The 18,440-nt window shown below is 39.2% G+C and overlaps 1 protein-coding gene across 4 annotated transcripts in view; it reads left to right on the top strand.

Moving 5' to 3' along the window:
• Positions 1-1,302: 1,302 nt before the first annotated feature.
• nf1a (neurofibromin 1a) overlaps positions 1,303-18,440 on the top strand; it is a 132,674-nt gene continuing 115,536 nt past the window's right edge. For all 4 annotated transcript variants that reach the window (XM_085371617.1, XM_085371616.1, XM_085371618.1 and 1 more), the window contains exons 1-2: positions 1,303-1,543; positions 17,598-17,741. In XM_085371617.1, coding sequence (XP_085227743.1) covers positions 1,484-1,543; positions 17,598-17,741 — 204 coding nt within the window. In that variant the 5' untranslated portion in view covers positions 1,303-1,483. The remainder of the gene's footprint in view (positions 1,544-17,597; positions 17,742-18,440) is intronic.

Here is an 18,440-nt window from a genome sequence, read left to right as displayed (position 1 = left end):
TCTTGTCCAGTAGTTGCCCATGTATGCCTCGTTCTAATAACCCACTTCTCATCAGTGTGTACTGGTTCCTCAGAGCTGTGGGAGTCCTGCAGTACGTGTTACATTTTTTATGCTTGCATGGTGGGGTTTATTAGACTAAAAGTATAGTATACAATAACAGGCTATAAAATATACTTCATACACATTTTTATTTAACAAGTATGAGTTATTTTTAGTAAACATACAAGTCATGTTGTCTTGTTCTAATGCAACAGTAAAATAATTAAACACAAATTTGTCTTGCAGATAACAAACCCTGATGCACGAAGCAGACAAGAATAAGCAAAAACAAAGATGTACAGATCCAACAATCTGTTATCCAGAGCTTGAAAAACATCTTGAACCTATAAAGGAGACCGTAATTAAACATCTCCTTTGTGAAAAGGTGAACACACCAGTGAGCAAAATCATAATGAAACTAGAAAACAATAGGCCAGTCTTACAACTATGAAGTTCTGTTACATACAGCAACCAGCAACATACAACGTGCACAGCTGAATAAAAGATATATAAAAAAAAAATACAACATTTGAACTAACCCAAAAGACGCATTTTCAAAGCATACAAAATGGCTAAATCCATTTTGCAGCAAGGATATATTCATGCTTAATAACAATGTTTTAAGTGTTCATAACAAGTTAAAGCTTTACCTTTATCTTGGTGCAGGGGTGCAATACCAAATGTGGCTCAGGGTCTGAAGAGAGCCCTCATAAATTCCTTCATGTGGACTCTAATGTCTATATTTCTTATTCAAAATGCCTGTGTGGACATTGGACGGACATGCGATATAGTGGACTGTAACCATGATTTCAGTGATCTCAAGTTAAAGAAGTATCTCTCCTGTGAGGCCACTGATAGTGGTAAACAAAGGCACAACTGTACGAGTCTTCTAGCGTCTGTGAACAGAGTTCTAGTTTGAGAGATAACTCTTTATTGTCATTGCACAGTCATACCTAGTACAATAGTACAACGAAATTGGAACGTGTCCAAACACACACACACACACACACACACACACACACACACATATATATATATGTATATATATATACACACACACACACAAATATATATCAATGTATATATATTTATATATATTTATGTGTATCTGTTGGCATAGCATACCGTGTTACATGTAGCATACATGTTGCATAATGAAAATCAAAATGATGATGAATCTTGAAAACAGTGCCTGGAAGTGTCCTTTTTCATTACGGCTAACTTGACCCTGCACCGCCCGCCCCCCAGTCAGTTTCTGTGAAGAAGACTTCCGGTAGTGTGTCATGGCGGTGGGATGGTGAATCCTAAAGAAGGAGAAAAAATCTCGCCCCTTTCGTCCTTTCCCACAGATTCAAGACAATTTCCATGCATTACTAAGCCCGTCAGCTGCGGTCTTGCATCTTGGATTTAGCAGCAGAGGGCTGCGGTGTCCGTCCGCCTGGTCATGGCGGCTCACAAACCAGTGGAATGGGTCCAGGCCGTGATTACTAGATTTGATGAGCAGGTAAGATGGGCTCATTCAGTAGATGGGTGTAGCAAGCTTCGGTAGTGTTGACGCTGAAGTACTCTAATTAACGTAATATATACAGCAACGAGGTGTTTTGAAAATCGAATTAAATACCGATTCATTTGTCAAATGTACTTTCTCCACTGTAGTGTACTGTGTTTGCTTCTTCCAGCTGCAAAACACTGAAGATGAGGTCTTTCTAGCTAGCGCTGTCTCCACGATCAGTTAGCACGTTTATCTCATATTATAATTGAGCTGTTGGGATTTGCCTGTTCCAGTGGGGAATAATGTTAATAAAACATTATATCTAGAACATTTGAACCAGTGAAGACACGTCTGTATGCCATTTAAAGTTGATCTGTCGTTTTCTCTCTTGTCAGCTAGGTAGCTAACATTAGCAGGCCTAGCTTTCTAATGTAAACAAAAAAGATGTGGCTGGGGTAGCACACTGCATCCAAAATATCTTATGAACTTACTGGGGTGTGAGTACTAAAAGTTAATGCGCCTCTTTCTAACAGCTATTTTCTTAACAGTTACTGTGAGACGCCTGCTTTTCTTTATTTGTAAGAGAAATCCATATCAGTTTATACTCAAAACTTAGCTCTTGTTACAATGTGTGTTCGTATTAGTTATTTCCTTTAAGTATGACACATCTACGACGTCGACAAAACATGCATCAGCTGTTTACAAAAGAAAAAACCTCCCAGTCAGACAGTAGTCAAAGTTAATTTTGGTAGATTGTGATTGTGAAAAGTAATTCGCTTTTCTTAAGTTGTCTTGGGTGTTAGTTGATACAGATCATGGCTTGTACGTAGGATTTAGCAGCTTAGCCTGGATTACTACCACTGGAAAAAGTGGCTTTCGGTGTTACATCTACTTGTTAGTTATTATTGCACCAAACTCCAATTAAAACCTCACAGGCAACAGTCTGTGCTGAAATACACATAGTTTGTCATTGACACTATTACATTTTGAGCAATCTGAGCGTGTTTGGAAGACACTAATATTAATAATTAATAGAAAAAGCATTTAATGGTCAGTGTTTATATTGCTTACTGCCTACCTTGCTTTTTTTTTTTTTTTTTTTTTTTTAAAAAAAACAACCTTTGTCGTATTTTTTGGGGGGGGATATTTGTCACACTTACATGATTCAGAGCAAATTTTAATGTTAGACAAGGATAACCCAAGGACATCTGGCCCTCCTTTTTCAATTTACCTAAACCTATCTAGGTCTATGTGAAAAAGTATCTTTTCTTTTTCTCTTAATAAATTAACTCAACATTTAAAAGCCTTTGATTTTTACTTATATTTGTCTAATATTACATTTTGTTTATATATATATATATATATATATATATATATATATATATATATATATATATATATATATATAGAGAGAGAGAGAGAGATATTAAAAACTTTAATTTTAAAATGGCAGTTGAAAATTTCCTTGTAGACAAGCATTTTGGCAGCATTTGAGGAATGATCTATGTCCATACTTGAAAATTAATAGGTGACCATTACAGTTAATTGACTGGTCACGCTATCTGCATGTATAAAATAGACATGGACAACAAAGCCAGCAAGCAACCCTTGTAGTTCTTTGTGTGCTGATTTAAGCACTTTGTTTTTGTTTCCTTTGGAAAAGAGTCACAAGATACTGATGTGACAAGTCAGTTGAGGAAACATGATTGATAAGATCCAATCAGGAAGCACATACGTGTGTCTGTGTCACTGTTTCCAAAAATTTCTTTATGCTTGTTCAGACCGGGGAGAAAAAACAGGTAAGAAGTTTTCCCAAGAAAAGTCTGAATTTTAGAAACCCAGACTTGTGTGGATGGTAGCTGTAAACCTAGCAAAAGTTACTAATTTAAAATTATTATTATTTTTTGACTATAAAATCAAAACTGTTAAAATATCAAAGAAATTATTTGAGATTACATAGATTTTGTTAAGTATGTTTGTTATATGTGGTCAGTTTTTGGGTTGCTACTGTGAAGGATTTTCACTTCCCAAAAAATGTCAACATTTTGAAGTATACTTTTTTGTACTAGTATAGTAGCAGTTACAATGAAGCTTTAAAATAAACAAGAAAAGAAAAAATGTAATGAATAAATATTATATAGCATTTCTATCATTACTGAGACCAAGCTATTGAGTCTGACAAATACTTGAAGAGGTGCAGATGAGTTGCATTAATTTTTTGTAATACAGTAGAAAAGAAAATGGATTACGTGTGATTGCTGTGATGGTATGTATAGCAAGAAACCAAATGCTATACCACATCAGCACTGCTGGAAAATGTTTTCAGTTTTTATGTTACTGGTTTAGTAGAAGTAGGCGAAGCAATCCAAATATCCCTAGTATAGATACCAGTTTGCTGATATTGGTATCAGATTGATATGTGATCGGCTCAGAATGTAGCCATCTGAGCTTGCTGTCCATACCTGAGGTCTTGGAAACTACCAAACAAAGACTCACAGGTTTGGCCAGCCGCTTGACGAGGTATACCAGAGAGATTGAAGGCAGAAGAATAAACTAGCTGTTCTCCACAGAACCATCCAAGGTATATTCCCAGTGGCAGGGCAACAATATGACAACAGCTCCACAAAGGGTGGAGACTGAGCAATACTGGAAGAGCATATGGGAGAAGGATGCAACACATAATGACTACGTCCTGCCCGTGATCAGGTACCCTGCTGGGATAATAAGATGGCCAAAGGAGGAGGTAGAAGCCACTGACATCAAGACCAGGAAGCTCCTGACCATGCATGGAGGGTTTCATTCTAAGTCTAGCACAGTGAGGCTGTACGCTAAGCAGAAGGAAGGAGGCTTGGGACTAATTAATGTAAGTTTCCATGACCGACCGTGTGCTCAGTGAAACCCAAGAAGGAGGAGGAACCATCATGAAAGGACAAGCCCCTGCACATTATGTACCTATGGCAGATAGAGGAAGTGGCTGACATCAAGAAATCCTACTGAAAGACAGCACAGAAGACAAGGTGCATAGAGGCTGGGGTCTGTCACACCAGGCAATATTCTAGGGCAGGATGTGTAAAGATGCCCCTGAGACAATCCAACACATAACAGCAACGTGCAAGATACTAGCAGGCAGGGCATACATGGAATGCCATAACGAAGTGGCTGGCATAGTATACAGCAGGGGTCAGCAACGCTGGGCACGCGTGCCAGCTGTGAAGGGTTAACTAATGGCACAACAGGCAGTGAATTAATCGGAGAAGGTGCATTAAAAATAAATGGCTGGGCCAGCGGTGCACATCGCACATTAGCTCGCATAGACACATTAGTTGTGCCGCTTCTTAATGACGGTATCTTAGCTAACCCCAACAACCACATTCAGCTTGTAAATAACTTAGCCTACCGGTGAGAGGGACGTTGCTCGCTGGCAGTTTTTTTTCAAGCGATGTTGAAATTTCCACATTCCGACACTTCAAATTCTTCAGGAGCTGTCCGCTCAGCGCAGCATCAGCACCGCGGAAATACACGCATACATCCGTAGACTCAAAACAGAATTCGCAATGCGTTTTCGGGACTTTCAGGTGTATGGACTAGAGATGGACCGATCCGATATTACGTATCGGTATCGGTCCGATACTGACGTAAATTACTGGATCGGATATCGAAGAGAAATAAAAAATGTAATCCGATCCATTAAATATCAAAAACCATCTCACAAAACTTGCCACACGGCGTAACTCAGTTCATAACCGTAGCACGTCGGAGCAGTATGCATCACGTGATAGAGCGGCTGTGTGTATTTGGAGCCTCGCTACCAAACCAGCATTTCATCTCCGAGGAAGTTATCCCAGAGAGAAGTAAAGCAAGTGTGTAAGTTCATCTCTGAATGTTTGTAAAGCATTCCCGCGTTAAGCTTAACAACCGATATATGGAGCGACTGCCTCTCTCTCCTGCTGCTACTTCAATCATGAAACTGATCAATGATCAGCTGATCGGCTTTTCTGTTGCGAGTCCGTCTCTCTTTTTTGTTTTTGGCCCACTTTGGACCAGAAAGAGGAAACCAGCGGCTGAACAACAGCAGCACGTTTAAGCTTGATAATCTGTTGTTAGAATTTATTTAATATTACTTTCTACACCAGGATCTTTTTCTACGTAGCTGACGGCTGGTAACTGTGCAGAGGCGGATCTAGCAAAGTTTAGCCAGGGGGGCCGATAGGGCATGAACAGGGAAAAGGGGGCACAAAGACATACTTTTCTTTGTTATTCTAATTTAAAATGTCTAGCTTTTTATAAATAATTATCTGAATCTTACACCCAAAGTTTTAATCTGATGTCAAATGTATAGAAGTCCATTACTGTATATAGTAACTGTTAAGTCTAATATACCCTAGTAAGCTATACTACTTTTTCCTTTGGGAAGATACCATCTGTGCAGTCTGCCATTCTGTAGAAGAAAGATGTTGAATCTATTTAATTATTCTTCAAAAATAATTTAATTCTGTCAAAGGAGCTTGCAAAGAAAGGCGTCTGGACTTCTTTAAGTTACTTGAAGACGTTTCACCTCTCATCCGAGAAGCTTCTTCAGTTCTAAGGTCAAATGGTGGAGAGTCCCAGATATAAACCTAGTGGGAGTAACCCCCCACAGAGGGACAAAAGGACCCCCTGATGATCCTCTAATTGCCTGAGCCAAGGTGATTAGAGGATCACCTTGGCTCATGCTTGGGATGTCAGGAGAGTTTTCTCCAAGCATGACATCCCGGTGCATTTCAGACCCAGCAACACGCTCAGACAAAAACTGGTTCACCCGAAAGACAAAACGCCAAAACGCAGACTTAACAATGTGGTGTATGCTGTACAGTGCAGCGAGGAATGCCCAGACCTCTACATTGGAGAGACCAAACAGCCACTTCACAAGCGCATGGCACAACACAGAAGAGCCACCTCCACAGGACAAGACTCAGCAGTCCATCTGCATCTTAAGGATAAAGGACACTCTTTCGAGGATACCAATGTTCACATTTTGGACAGAGAGGACAGATGGTTTGAAAGAGGAGTGAAAGAAGCCATCTATGTCCACTGTGAGCGACCATCTTTGAACAGAGGCGGGGGTTTACGACACCAACTCTCTGCCATCTATAATCCAGTTTTGAGATCCCTTCCCAGACGCCTTAACGCCCACTCACATCCTGGGCCATCTGACCTCAGGAATTCGCATGATAAGGTGGGGCCAGGTTTCACAATGAACACACCCGAAACTCTGGCTGATTGGGACCCACACCCAGTTTCACACCTTGGCTCAGGCGATTAGAGGATCATCAGGGGGTCCTTTTGTCCCTCTGTGGGGGGAAACTCCCACTGGGTTTATATCTGGGACTCTCCACATTTGACCTTAGAACTAAAGAAGCTTCTCGGATGACAGGTGAAACGTCTTCAAGTAACTTAAAGAAGTCCAGACGCTTTTCTTTGCAAGCTCCTTTGACTACGATGACCTGGATGACTGAGAACCTTCACAGACAATTTAATTCTGTGCATTTTTTTTCACACTGCATCAAATTAAAGTTGATTAAGTCGATTAAGCATCATTAGGTGGAGGGTGGTTCCCTATTTTTTTTGCTGGGAGTTTGCAACCCTATTAGTTAGGTTGCTTAATATTTCTGCTAAGTACTCTTTAAAATACCAGAATAGGGAGGATGGAGCAGGTAGGGCTGCTCGATTATGGCAAAAATGATAATCACGATTATTTTCACTGAAATTGAGATCACGATTATTTGACGATATTTATTTAACCCTTTAAGACCTACTATAGAACCAAGTCCACCAGAGCTTATATTATTTTTATTTATTTTTTTTACATGCTGTAGTGCCATTTGTGAGAGCATTTCAAGTTGCTATACATCAATACAACTGTTATAGCCCATATTTTAATAATATGTATGCATTAAGTGCATAGTAATTACATAAATTGCAAAAAAGTGCAATAAACTACAAAAAAAATTGAAAATCGCTTTTGTTTTGTTTACATATATTTCTACTTGGAGAAGTTTAAGAGGTTTATCCCTCAAAACTTTAAATATAATAAAGTTGCAAAAAATAGTTTCCCACCACAGGAAATTTATTTTGAGTGTCTTCATAGTTTTATTTTGGAGATACAGCAATTTTTATATACTGCAGGAAAAACAAAAAACAATCCTATGATGCAAATTTGCAAAGAAAACAGCATGTGCATCATTTCACTGTGGGAAGTGTTACGAACAGCTGATAGGAACGGCAAAGCGTGTTTCTGGAATATTATGCTTTTGTTCCTGCAAGCGCTTTTTATGCAATTTTTGCAAAGCTATATGTGGAACGAAACCGTGACCGAGGACAAGCTGATGGCATAAGATGTAAGTACAACTCCTCCGGTTTCATATGCAAAACAAATTATTGCGCTAGCTTACACGGTTCAGGTTCTACAGGGATTTAAAAATAGTTACGCAAAACGGAGCGTGCTGCTCTGACCGGCTTTAAAGGGTTAACAATGACTTTAAAAAAATAATATAAAATAGTGTGCAACACCACTGAAGTTTTTTTTTTTAAAACTCTTTTCAACCAACGGCAGTCACTCTCCTCTCCAAATAACTATAGCTTTCCGAGCTTCCCTCGGGTCCTCTTAATCAGCGGTCTCCACCCTTTTTTGCGCCACGGACCGGTTTATGCCCGACAATATTTTCACGGACCGGCCTTTAAGGTGTCGCGGATAAATGAGGGAGGGGCTAATAATCGGCTCAGTCATTTTTAATGATCGTTGAAAGCCCAGATCGTAATCGTGATTAAAATTCGATTAATTGAGCAGCCCTAGGAGCAGGTTTAAGTTCATTAGATTGATCAGTTTTGCTGAACTATGACATATTTTGGGTGCAGTGTATTTTTTACATACAGGTATAACAGAATAGCTTTAGTGTTGTTGTTTATTTAAACTTGAGTATGAACTTATACAAAATGCAGCAAGATATTAAAAAACAGTTTTATTGATTAAAAAACACTATATCGGATTCATATCAGTATCGGCAGATATCCAAATTTATGATATCGGCTACAATGTAGCTTGCCATCGCCAGTGTGTGAATGTGTGTGTGAATGGGTGAATGACTGAGTGTAGTGTGACGCGCTTTGGGGTCCTTAGGGACTAGAAAAGCGCTATACAAATGCAGGCCATTTACCATAGTTCTTTCCATGGATTTTAAATTGGATACAGGTCAGGTGATTTGCTGGGCCATTCTAGAACCTTTATTTTCCTTCTCTGAAACCATTTGAGAGTTTCCTTCCCTGTGTGTTTGGGATCACTGTCTTCCTTAAATGTCCACTCTCATTTCATCTTCATCATCCATGTAAATGGCAGCAGGTTTTTATTGTTTGTTTGGTTTTTTTTGTTTGTTTTTTTCGGGAATGTCTTTTCTCTCTTAGTGCTCTCTTTGGCTCTCAGACAAATCTTATGATAATTATTTTCACACCTCTGTATGAAATCTTGGGGGAAGCAATTGGTCTTGACTAGTTTATAGTGAAGTTATGTTTTTTCCACTTCCAGATTATGGCACTAACAGTGCACACTGGGACCTTTAGTAGTTTAGAATTTCTTTAGTAACTAATGCCATCAGTATGTTTTGCAATAATAAGGTTGTGAAGGTCTTGAGAGAGCTCATTGGTTTACTCATAATGAGAAGTTTCTTGTGTGACGCCTTGGTAATGAGACACCTTTTATATAGGCCATCAGTAGTAAACTAGATTATATAATTTGCGCTAAGTGACAGGACCGTTTTCTAATTATTAATAGATTTTAGCTGGTTTAATGACTTTCCATTTCCCTGTTTATTTTTTCAATACATTTTCCTTGTGTCATTTCTAATCAGGGCAGGGGAATATGGCCAAAAATATTTATCACAATATATATTTGATAACGATATAACTGACGATATAATTGACGCAAGACAAAATACTTTACAACTTCACAACTTTATTAGTGCAAAAAAAACCCATCAATGTATTTTGACTTAAACAAGCAGCTGTTTTTTATGTGCATTAAAGTTATATAAAAATTTTACAGTGCAAATGCAAATTCCTTGCTGACAGTTTAACCAAAAGGCATTTCCAGTGGAAATTGGCCGACATATCCTCAGCATAACCATGTATAATATCCACAAAACAAAACCTCTGATCCCAATCTCTCTAAGCAGCTTTGCTCAGACTTAAAAAGAGGTTATACACACACAATACGGTAATATTATGTTGAAGCACAGTACGTATTTCTCCGCGAGGCTCCTGACTACGATAGCCGTAGTGCTCTGACAATCCATCAAGCGGTGCGGCTTTGTAGCTTAGCAAAGTTGTACTAAAACATTTGACAGATTTTTGAGCGCCGTGTAGCACATAAAATCGGTTTGGTAATAACGACGGCCCGCTAGCATGCTCTACCAAAAAATATGCTTTGGTGTGTATCTGACGGACGAAAGCCAAACCAGCTCCACCCACTGAAGTTGCAGAATTTTTACAAACCAGTTGTGGTTCATCTGTTTCATTCAACGATCCGCTTTCGTCCTTCTCATTCTCCATCGCCACCATGCTTTTTCCATTATGTGCTAATGAAAACAAAGGCACTGCGCATGCGCGTTTTACCCATATTCTGTCGTAATATTTCATTTTTTTATCATTGCCCAACATTACACCGGTATTACCGTGAATGGTATGATATGGCCCAGCCCTATTTCTAATTATTGGACATAATTTATCAGTTTGATTTCTTTGCATGTGTGGATTGGATGGGTTGTTATCAACATCTAGTGAGAATTTCATATCAATATCACCTTTAGAAACGTGTATATGTATATTTACTTAGAAAATTAGCAATGTGTTCAAAACTTATTTTACCTGCTGTATATTGCTATATACTGTCAGAATTATTTTCCCTCCAGGGAATCAAGAACCTACTCTTTTTAGAAAACCGTTTCCTGGTAGTCCAATTCCTTGGAATCGTTGGTCTGCCTGCCTATTGATTCTGCTTATTGGTTTTTGTGCTTGCGTGACAATCAGGTGATTGAGGAGGAAAATAGCAATGCAGTGGATATGGACATTTATTTTTATTGCTCTAAAGGACGAGAGCACAGTGGTAAAGTGGAAAACTGCATCCAGGACAGAAACGAATGCATTATGCTGCAACTTTAGTTCTTTGCACGTATCTGCACAGACAACATAGTAATGCTAAGCTAGCCAAGAACCCAATACTAAAGCTGAGTGAATGCCGATCCCAGCAGCAAGACCCTTAACTTCTATAGGTAACAAACAGATGAACAGTTAGGCTGCAGCCTCCCTTTCTAGCTGTTCATGTTTCTAATGCGGAATCACTTTGCGTCTTTGCTTTCTGCAGTCAGATTTGTATTGTACTAAGAGAAAGATCTTAGTAATTAAGTAACGTACTGCATTACTTTGAGGAAAGTTTTCTGTGTAATATGTGCACTAATTACTACTTTGAGTAACGACTCCAACACTGATCAAAACAAAGAAGGGTGCTACCCTAACAAAATGCACAAACGTTTGACCGAAAAAAATGCAATTTGCATGTAATGTAATTTTTTCTATTGCTGCTTAGCAATGGTGGTTACTCTCAAAATGGAGCCAATGAGAATCAATAAGAAAGTGAATCGATAAGTGATGTTTATAATGGAATCGGAATGGGGATTTGAATTTATCAATTCCCATTCCTAACTACAGATGTGGTGTTTAGGTTTAAAGTGATGATGGAGAACTATAGAGAAGGTCAGAAGGCGATAGACTATATCTTTGTGGATCTAGAGAGAGCATAGTTCCACAGGTGTGGTACTGTGGTAATATATCAGGAAGTCAGGAGTGACAGAGCAGTATGTCAGTGTGGTGCAGAACAAGGGAGGACAGAAAGCCAATAGTGAGGTGTGTGGTAGGTGTGACAGATGTGTTCAATGTGGGAGTGGGATTACATCAGGGATCAGCTCAGAGAGGCTTTTTGTTTGCGATGGTGATATACAGGCTTACACATGAGATTGCTGGTGATATAGCTGTTCTCACTGTTGACAACACTCCCGTAACTTTCCACTTTTATTTAATAATAATAATAATAATGGATTGCATTTATATAGTGCTTTTCGGGGCCCTCAAAGCGCTGTACAATTCCACTATTCATTCACTCTCACATTCACACACTGGTGGAGGCAAGCTACAGTTGTAGCCACAGCTGCCCTGGGGCAGACTGACAGAAGTGAGGCTGCCATATCGCGCCATCGGCCCCTCTGGCCATCACCAGTAGGCGGTAGGTGAAGTGTCTTGCCCAAGGACACAACGACCAAGACTGTCTGAACTAGGGCTCGAACCGGCAACCTTCCGGTTACAAGACGAACTGCCAACTCTTTCAGCCACGATCGCCCCATTTGTGTTGCCATCAGGTGCAATATGACCAGAATCTCATATCCCAATATAAGACATCTATCGTCCCGATAACGATATAAATCACAAAAATGTAACATTTTCTGTAAATTCTGTGAATCTCGGGCAGCTCGACTTACGTGAAGTGTTTCCAGCTGGGCATCGTGTACCTGGAGTCGAGTGTTTTAACCGATGCATGAAACGATGCATTTTTTTTTCTTTTTTTTTTTGTGTCCCGTTTGGATCTTTAGCCATCAGAATTGTTGTCTTAAGGCCAAGAAAGATGCCAAGCGGCGATGCATTTTTAGACATAAATTGTAACGGCTGCTGTTTTCTTTGTGAGTATTTATTACACGGCGTGCTGCGGGGAAAAGCCTTTTCAAACGTTTGAGTCTAAGGTTTTTTTTTTTTTTTAGCACCTGCCAGCTCTTTTTTGCTTCTCATCCGTAAATACTCTGCATGCTCTTTCACGTCGTTCAGTTTATTTTGAAAAGTCTCAACAGGATCTTGAGCTTTATTGTGCAAGGTTTATGTGGAAAATAAACAAGCGGACACGCGATGGTTTTACCGTCATTGTTGCTAACGACAACGCATAAAAACAGGCGCTTGTCCGTCCGTAGTGTGGCTATATTAAATATAAGAGAAAGAGAGAACTTAAGAAATGAATATAGCCACTACAGTGACCATCAAAACAGTGAAAAAATATTGCCGTAAACAGTTTATTTTGCGACACCACGAAACAAACGATAGCGTAAAATGAAACGATAGATGTTTTTATATCGTCATCCGATATATATCGTTATATCGAACAGCCCTAGTTGCCATATAATTTTGTGATTGGCTGACAAGGATAATTGAAGATGCTAGGGGTAGGATGAGATGGAGGCAGATGATCTGCTGTGGCGACCCCTAAAGGAAACAGCTGAAAGGAGTAGTAGTACTAATACTATTGCAGCAACAATCATAACTACAAGTATGTTGCTGTTCTCTTGGCAGTGACATTTTCTGAATTGCCTATGTACTTTGTATCCAGAAAGAATTTAGAAGAATGGGAGAAACAGCCCAAGATATAGATTGGCTATATATACGGTGGATGTAAAAAGTGTGCACACCCATGTTAACCCAGGGTTTTGTGATGTTAGACCACAGTAAACAATTTCAAAAGTTTTCCCACCTTCAGTGTGACCTATAGCCTGTACAGTTCCCGGCGAGTTTACATGGTATTAAATGACTCTCAAAAGCTTATGAGAAGACTAGACAAAATCTGGTCAGGGAGACCTACACCAGCACTGAAGAAATGTGAATTATGATGAAGAATAAAAACAGTGTAATATTCAACATGAATAAATGTCTCATTAGGACATGCATAATATTTTAGCTAAAATACTCTTCACTGCACACACTGACATTTTAAATTTAAAAAAGCCTTAGCATTTGAAATTCTTAACAGAATTTAAGAACTTTTACAGACAACATGCAACAATAGCTGCAGATTGTTTTTTGTTGTTGTTGTTGTTGTTGTTTTTAACTCAATGTTTGAAACTGAAATAAAAATTAAGTGTTTACAATTCTGATTCCATTTTTAGTTTCATTTTTTTAAACAGCACAAAGGGCCAATGATGATGAGAATAGTACTGCGCTGCACTAATCATGTTGTTGGAATAGTTACAGCTACATGGGGTTAGGTTGATGCTTTCTTAGCTGGTAGCAACATATGTGTTAATCTTTGAGCTGCTACGCAATGGTACATTACAGCAAGGTAAAAGACTTAAAATGAAAACGTGAAATATTAATAAAATCTTCAGCTAGAGGGCACCTCAGCAGACACAGCCTGAGGCTCAAAAGACTTCCTTGTTTTTTTTTAACATTTTATGTTGCATACATCTTTCCACAAAGGCAGGTAACACTTGACAAGGCATGATGCCAGTATCGAAAATATCAGATTTAACCCTTGTGTGGTGTTCATATTTTTGTTACTCAGCCAGTGTTCATGGGTCTGGTGGACCCGCCAGAGTTTTGGCTTTCCAAATTAACACTATCAAACAATTTTTTGTTAAATTACTCATCAGATGTTTACTTCATCCCAATTACAAACCATATGAACAGCAAACATGGTTAATTTTTTCCCTTTAACTTTTGTTAGATCACATTTATGAATCAATGTGCTTCTCGGGTTTTTTTTGTTTTGTTTTTTAATGTTATAAAAAATATATCAGTTATAATCAAGTGGAGTGAGTGGAAAGACACAACACATTTACACGTGAAGCAATATGTTTCACAACTAAATGGGATCAGCTGCTCATCAATGGTGACATTAGGCCCAGGGTTGTAAAACAGGGGGAGGTGTTGCACACACTTATCCCACACTGTCCTGATGGCAGCTAGCTTGTCTCTCTGCCGTCGAGCTGGTCTGTCATCTCGGTTATCAAAACGGATAATCCTGGAAATTTTGTGGAAGTTTTCCAGAGACATTGATGCACGGAAAGGTTCGTGCCGGTTTCTGCATCCCACAGGGATTCTGTGGATTCCCCTTTGGACCTGAAAACTCCTGCAAGGATAAGGACCCCAAAGTAGGCCTTTGGGGTTCTTAGATCTCCTTCCATCTCTCTCCAAAAACACACCTTCCTTCTAGATTACTGCAATCCAGAATAATTTTCTGGATGGAATCTGGGATGAAAAGCTCAAATGAAGACTTGATGTCCTGTCAGCCGTGTTGGCCCTGGCTTATCACAGTAACAGCTCTGCAGGGTGGCTCATTTCTTGGGCAAGAAGACCATTCAATTTCACCAGTTATTGACATCCATATTTCTTCACTTGCTGTCTGGTGGGCTTGTTCTGGTCCTGGAGCTGGCTGCAGATGGGGTACTCTAAATGGTGCTCAACCTCATCGTCTTCTTCAAAGTCACTGTCAGACTCTGAATTTTCAGAAATGTGAAATATTCTGAAACCTCTTTGTCAACATCATCATCCAAAGCTCCTCTCTCTTCCAAAATCAATTGGACGGCCCTCGCAGCAGATAATCTTTTGCCATCTTGATCAGTTGTGATAAAGAACCACACTGGCAAAGTCTTATTTATAGTATTATGCCCCTAATTTGCAGGTGGGACAGGGTATGAGAAAATAAAATTTGGATCCCTCAAGAAAGAGGGTAAAATGTGTGAGAATGTCAGAGCAGACGGTGTTGGTAGTTGAATTTTCAACAATGTTGCAACTTTGTGCGGAGCAGGAGGGGAAGAAAACACTATCAGCAGCACCAGAAAGGAGGAAAACAGAGTATGGGAACACAGGACCTACACTTTCAACACTTTTATTAGACCCGAACACCTTGTATGTAATGTAAATGCGTGGGGGGAGGTACAGTATGAGGTCATTGAAAATTAGTTCGGATTTATGTTCTTCACAGAAAATAAGCCAAAGCCAATGAATTTCAGGTTGAAAAAATAATTAATTGTTTAATTTTTCTTTTGAAAAAAACTGAAAACGGGTCTCACAGACCCGAACACCATACAAGGGTTAAGCAGCCCAATTAAGGTAACTGACCCTCATCACCAATTTCTTGGCTATAAACATTTTTCTCAGACAGTTTTTTTCTAGATACACACAGTGTAGCGAGACAGCTGAACGCCTGTGTTCACTACCTCATCAAACTGGTGGTCGCACACCTGATCCATATATGAACTTCACTGAGCCAGTGCTGTACTTCATCTGCTGTTTGTTTCCCTTGGAGCATAAACGGATCACAATCAAGTGTCACTTGTGTTTATGTTCTCCTTCATTTACATTTGGAAGTTTGATAGAAATCTGTACCAAGGCGACATACAAAGTCTTTTAAAAACTGTTTATTATTTTGATTGTATTTGTTTTATTTCCTATAAATAAGAAAATAAATACATGAATATTTAAAAAAAATTGTAAAAGTGAATATCCATGATGCCCTTATTACAATAATCATGTTTGAACAGTTCATTACTGGATGCAACTAAAAAGACCATGGTCGGAGCAAAAGAGGAGTTTGGCAGAAATGCAGTCTTGGGTCAATCTTGGATATCTGACAATAGTTTTTTTGTTAATGTTGGTCTTGATAATTATAACAATGAACAAAAAGGTGATACATTTTATATTTATAAGCATACATACAGGGAGTGCAGAATTATTAGGCAAATGCCACCAGTTTGGCCATATTTCAGAGCTGCAACATCACTGGAGTGCCCAAAAGCACAAGGTGTGCAATACTCAGAGACATGGCCAAGGTAAGAAAGGCTGAAAGACGACCACCACTGAACAAGACACACAAGCTGAAACGTCAAGACTGGGCCAAGAAATATCTCAAGACTGGTTTTTCTAAGGTTTTATGGACTGATGAAATGAGAGTGAGTCTTGATGGGCCAGATGGATGGGCCCGTGGCTGGATTGGTAAAGGGCAGAGAGCTCCAGTCCGACTCAGACGCCAGCAAGGTGGAGGTGGAGTACTGGTTTGGGCTGGTATCATCAAAGATGAGCTTGTGGGGCCTTTTCGGATTGAGGATGGAGTCAAGCTCAACTCCCAGTCCTACTGCCAGTTTCTGGAAGACACCTTCTTCAAGCAGTGGTACAGGAAGAAGTCTGCATCCTTCAAGAAAAACATGATTTTCATGCAGGACAATGCTCCATCACACGCGTCCAAGTACTCCACAGCGTGGCTGGCAAGAAAGGGTATAAAAGAAGAAAAACTAATGACATGGCCTCCTTGTTCACCTGATCTGGACCCCATTGAGAACCTGTGGTCCATCATCAAATGTGAGATTTACAAGGAGGGAAAACAGTACACCTCTCTGAACAGTGTCTGGGAGGCTGTGGTTGCTACTGCACGCAATGTTGATGGTGAACAGATCAAAACACTGACAGAATCCATGGATGGCAGGCTTTTGAGTGTCCTTGCAAAGAAAGGTGGCTATATTGGTCGCTGATTTGTTTTTGTTTTGTTTTTGAATGTCAGAAATGTATATTTGTGAATGTGGAGATGTTATATTGGTGTCACTGGTAAAAATAAATCATTGAAATGGGTATATATTTGTTTTTTGTTAAGTTGTCTAATAATTATGCACAGTAATAGTCACCTGCACACACAGATATCCCCCTAAAATAGCTAAAACTAAAAACAAACTAAAAACTACTTCCAAAAACATTCAGCTTTGATATTAATGAGTTTTTTGGGTTCATTGAGAACATGGTTGTTGTTCAATAATAAAATTATTCCTCAAAAATACAACTTGCCTAATAATTCTGCACTCCCTGTAATAGTTCTGTAAACCATAACCTGCACCCAAGATAGGAAAAACAAGAAGTAGAAGCTGTAGTCAACAACTATAGCAGTTGCCCATTGTTTTCAGACAATAGCTTAGGGGCAGTTTAAAAAGAGACATAATTTTAACAAGAGGATCTCTAAATGAATGCATCCCAGAGGAAAGCAATTAAAATGAGAAGAGTATATAGCACATCATGCAGGATGGATAAACAACATACAGTGTGTAGCTTTAAAGGCTAAGCCTGCCAAAATGTTCTAGGTGAACGGTGTTCTCTAAATTTTTAGTCAGGCCACGACAGAAATATTTTATTTACTGAATGTCTCACCTCTAATTTCATGGGGTTTTTTTGTTCTTTTTCTCAGCTTCCCATTAAAGTTGGACACCAGAACACCCACACCAAAGTCAGCACAGAGCACAACAAGGAATGTTTGATTAATATCTCCAAGTACAAGTTCTCCCTTGTCATCAGTGGTCTTACCACCATTCTCAAAAATGTCAATAATATGGTAAGTGCATTTTTCTACTCTCCTAGTCATAATAGTTACATGCACACACTTTAAACAAATCTTTTAGATTGTTGATGTATGTTGCAGGATGTGACATGTGTTGATCAGGCTTGTTGTGGTAAACTGCAAGGCTGCTTTATCAGACTTGTATCGGGGCAGGTTGGAGGTCAGTTCAACACTTAACCCTTTAAGACCTACCATAGAACCAAGTCCGCCAGAGCTTATATTATATTTTTACATGCTGTGGAGCCATTTTTGGGAGCATTTCAAGTTGCTATACATCAATACAACCATTATAGCCCAGATTCTAATAATATGTCTGCATTAAGTGCATAGTAATTACATAAATTGCAAAAAAGTGCAATAAACTACAAAAAAATTGAAAATCGTTTTTGTTTTTTTAACATATATTTCTTATATATTGAAGAAATATATGTCATATATTGCTCTCGGGCAGCACGGTGGTTAGCACCGTTGCCGCACAGCAAGAAGGTCCTGAGTTCAATTCCAACACCAGGCTGGGGTCTTTCTGTGTGGAGTTTGCATGTTCTCCCCGTGTTTGCGTGGGTTCCCTCCGGGTACTCCGGCTTCCTCCCACCGTCCAAAGACATGCAGCTTGTGGGGATAGGTTAATTGGATAATCCAAATTGTCACTAGGTGTGAATGTGTGAATGAATGTGATTGCAAATGGTTGTCTGT

The sequence above is a fragment of the Diplotaxodon limnothrissa genome, linkage group LG14 (genome assembly GCF_057381915.1).
Source record: "Diplotaxodon limnothrissa isolate DT_005_m linkage group LG14, D_limnothrissa_male_GT1.1, whole genome shotgun sequence".
Classification (NCBI taxonomy): Eukaryota; Metazoa; Chordata; class Actinopteri; order Cichliformes; family Cichlidae; genus Diplotaxodon; species Diplotaxodon limnothrissa.
Note: the sequence above shows the minus strand (reverse complement) of the source record. Positions and strands in the feature narration are given on the sequence as shown.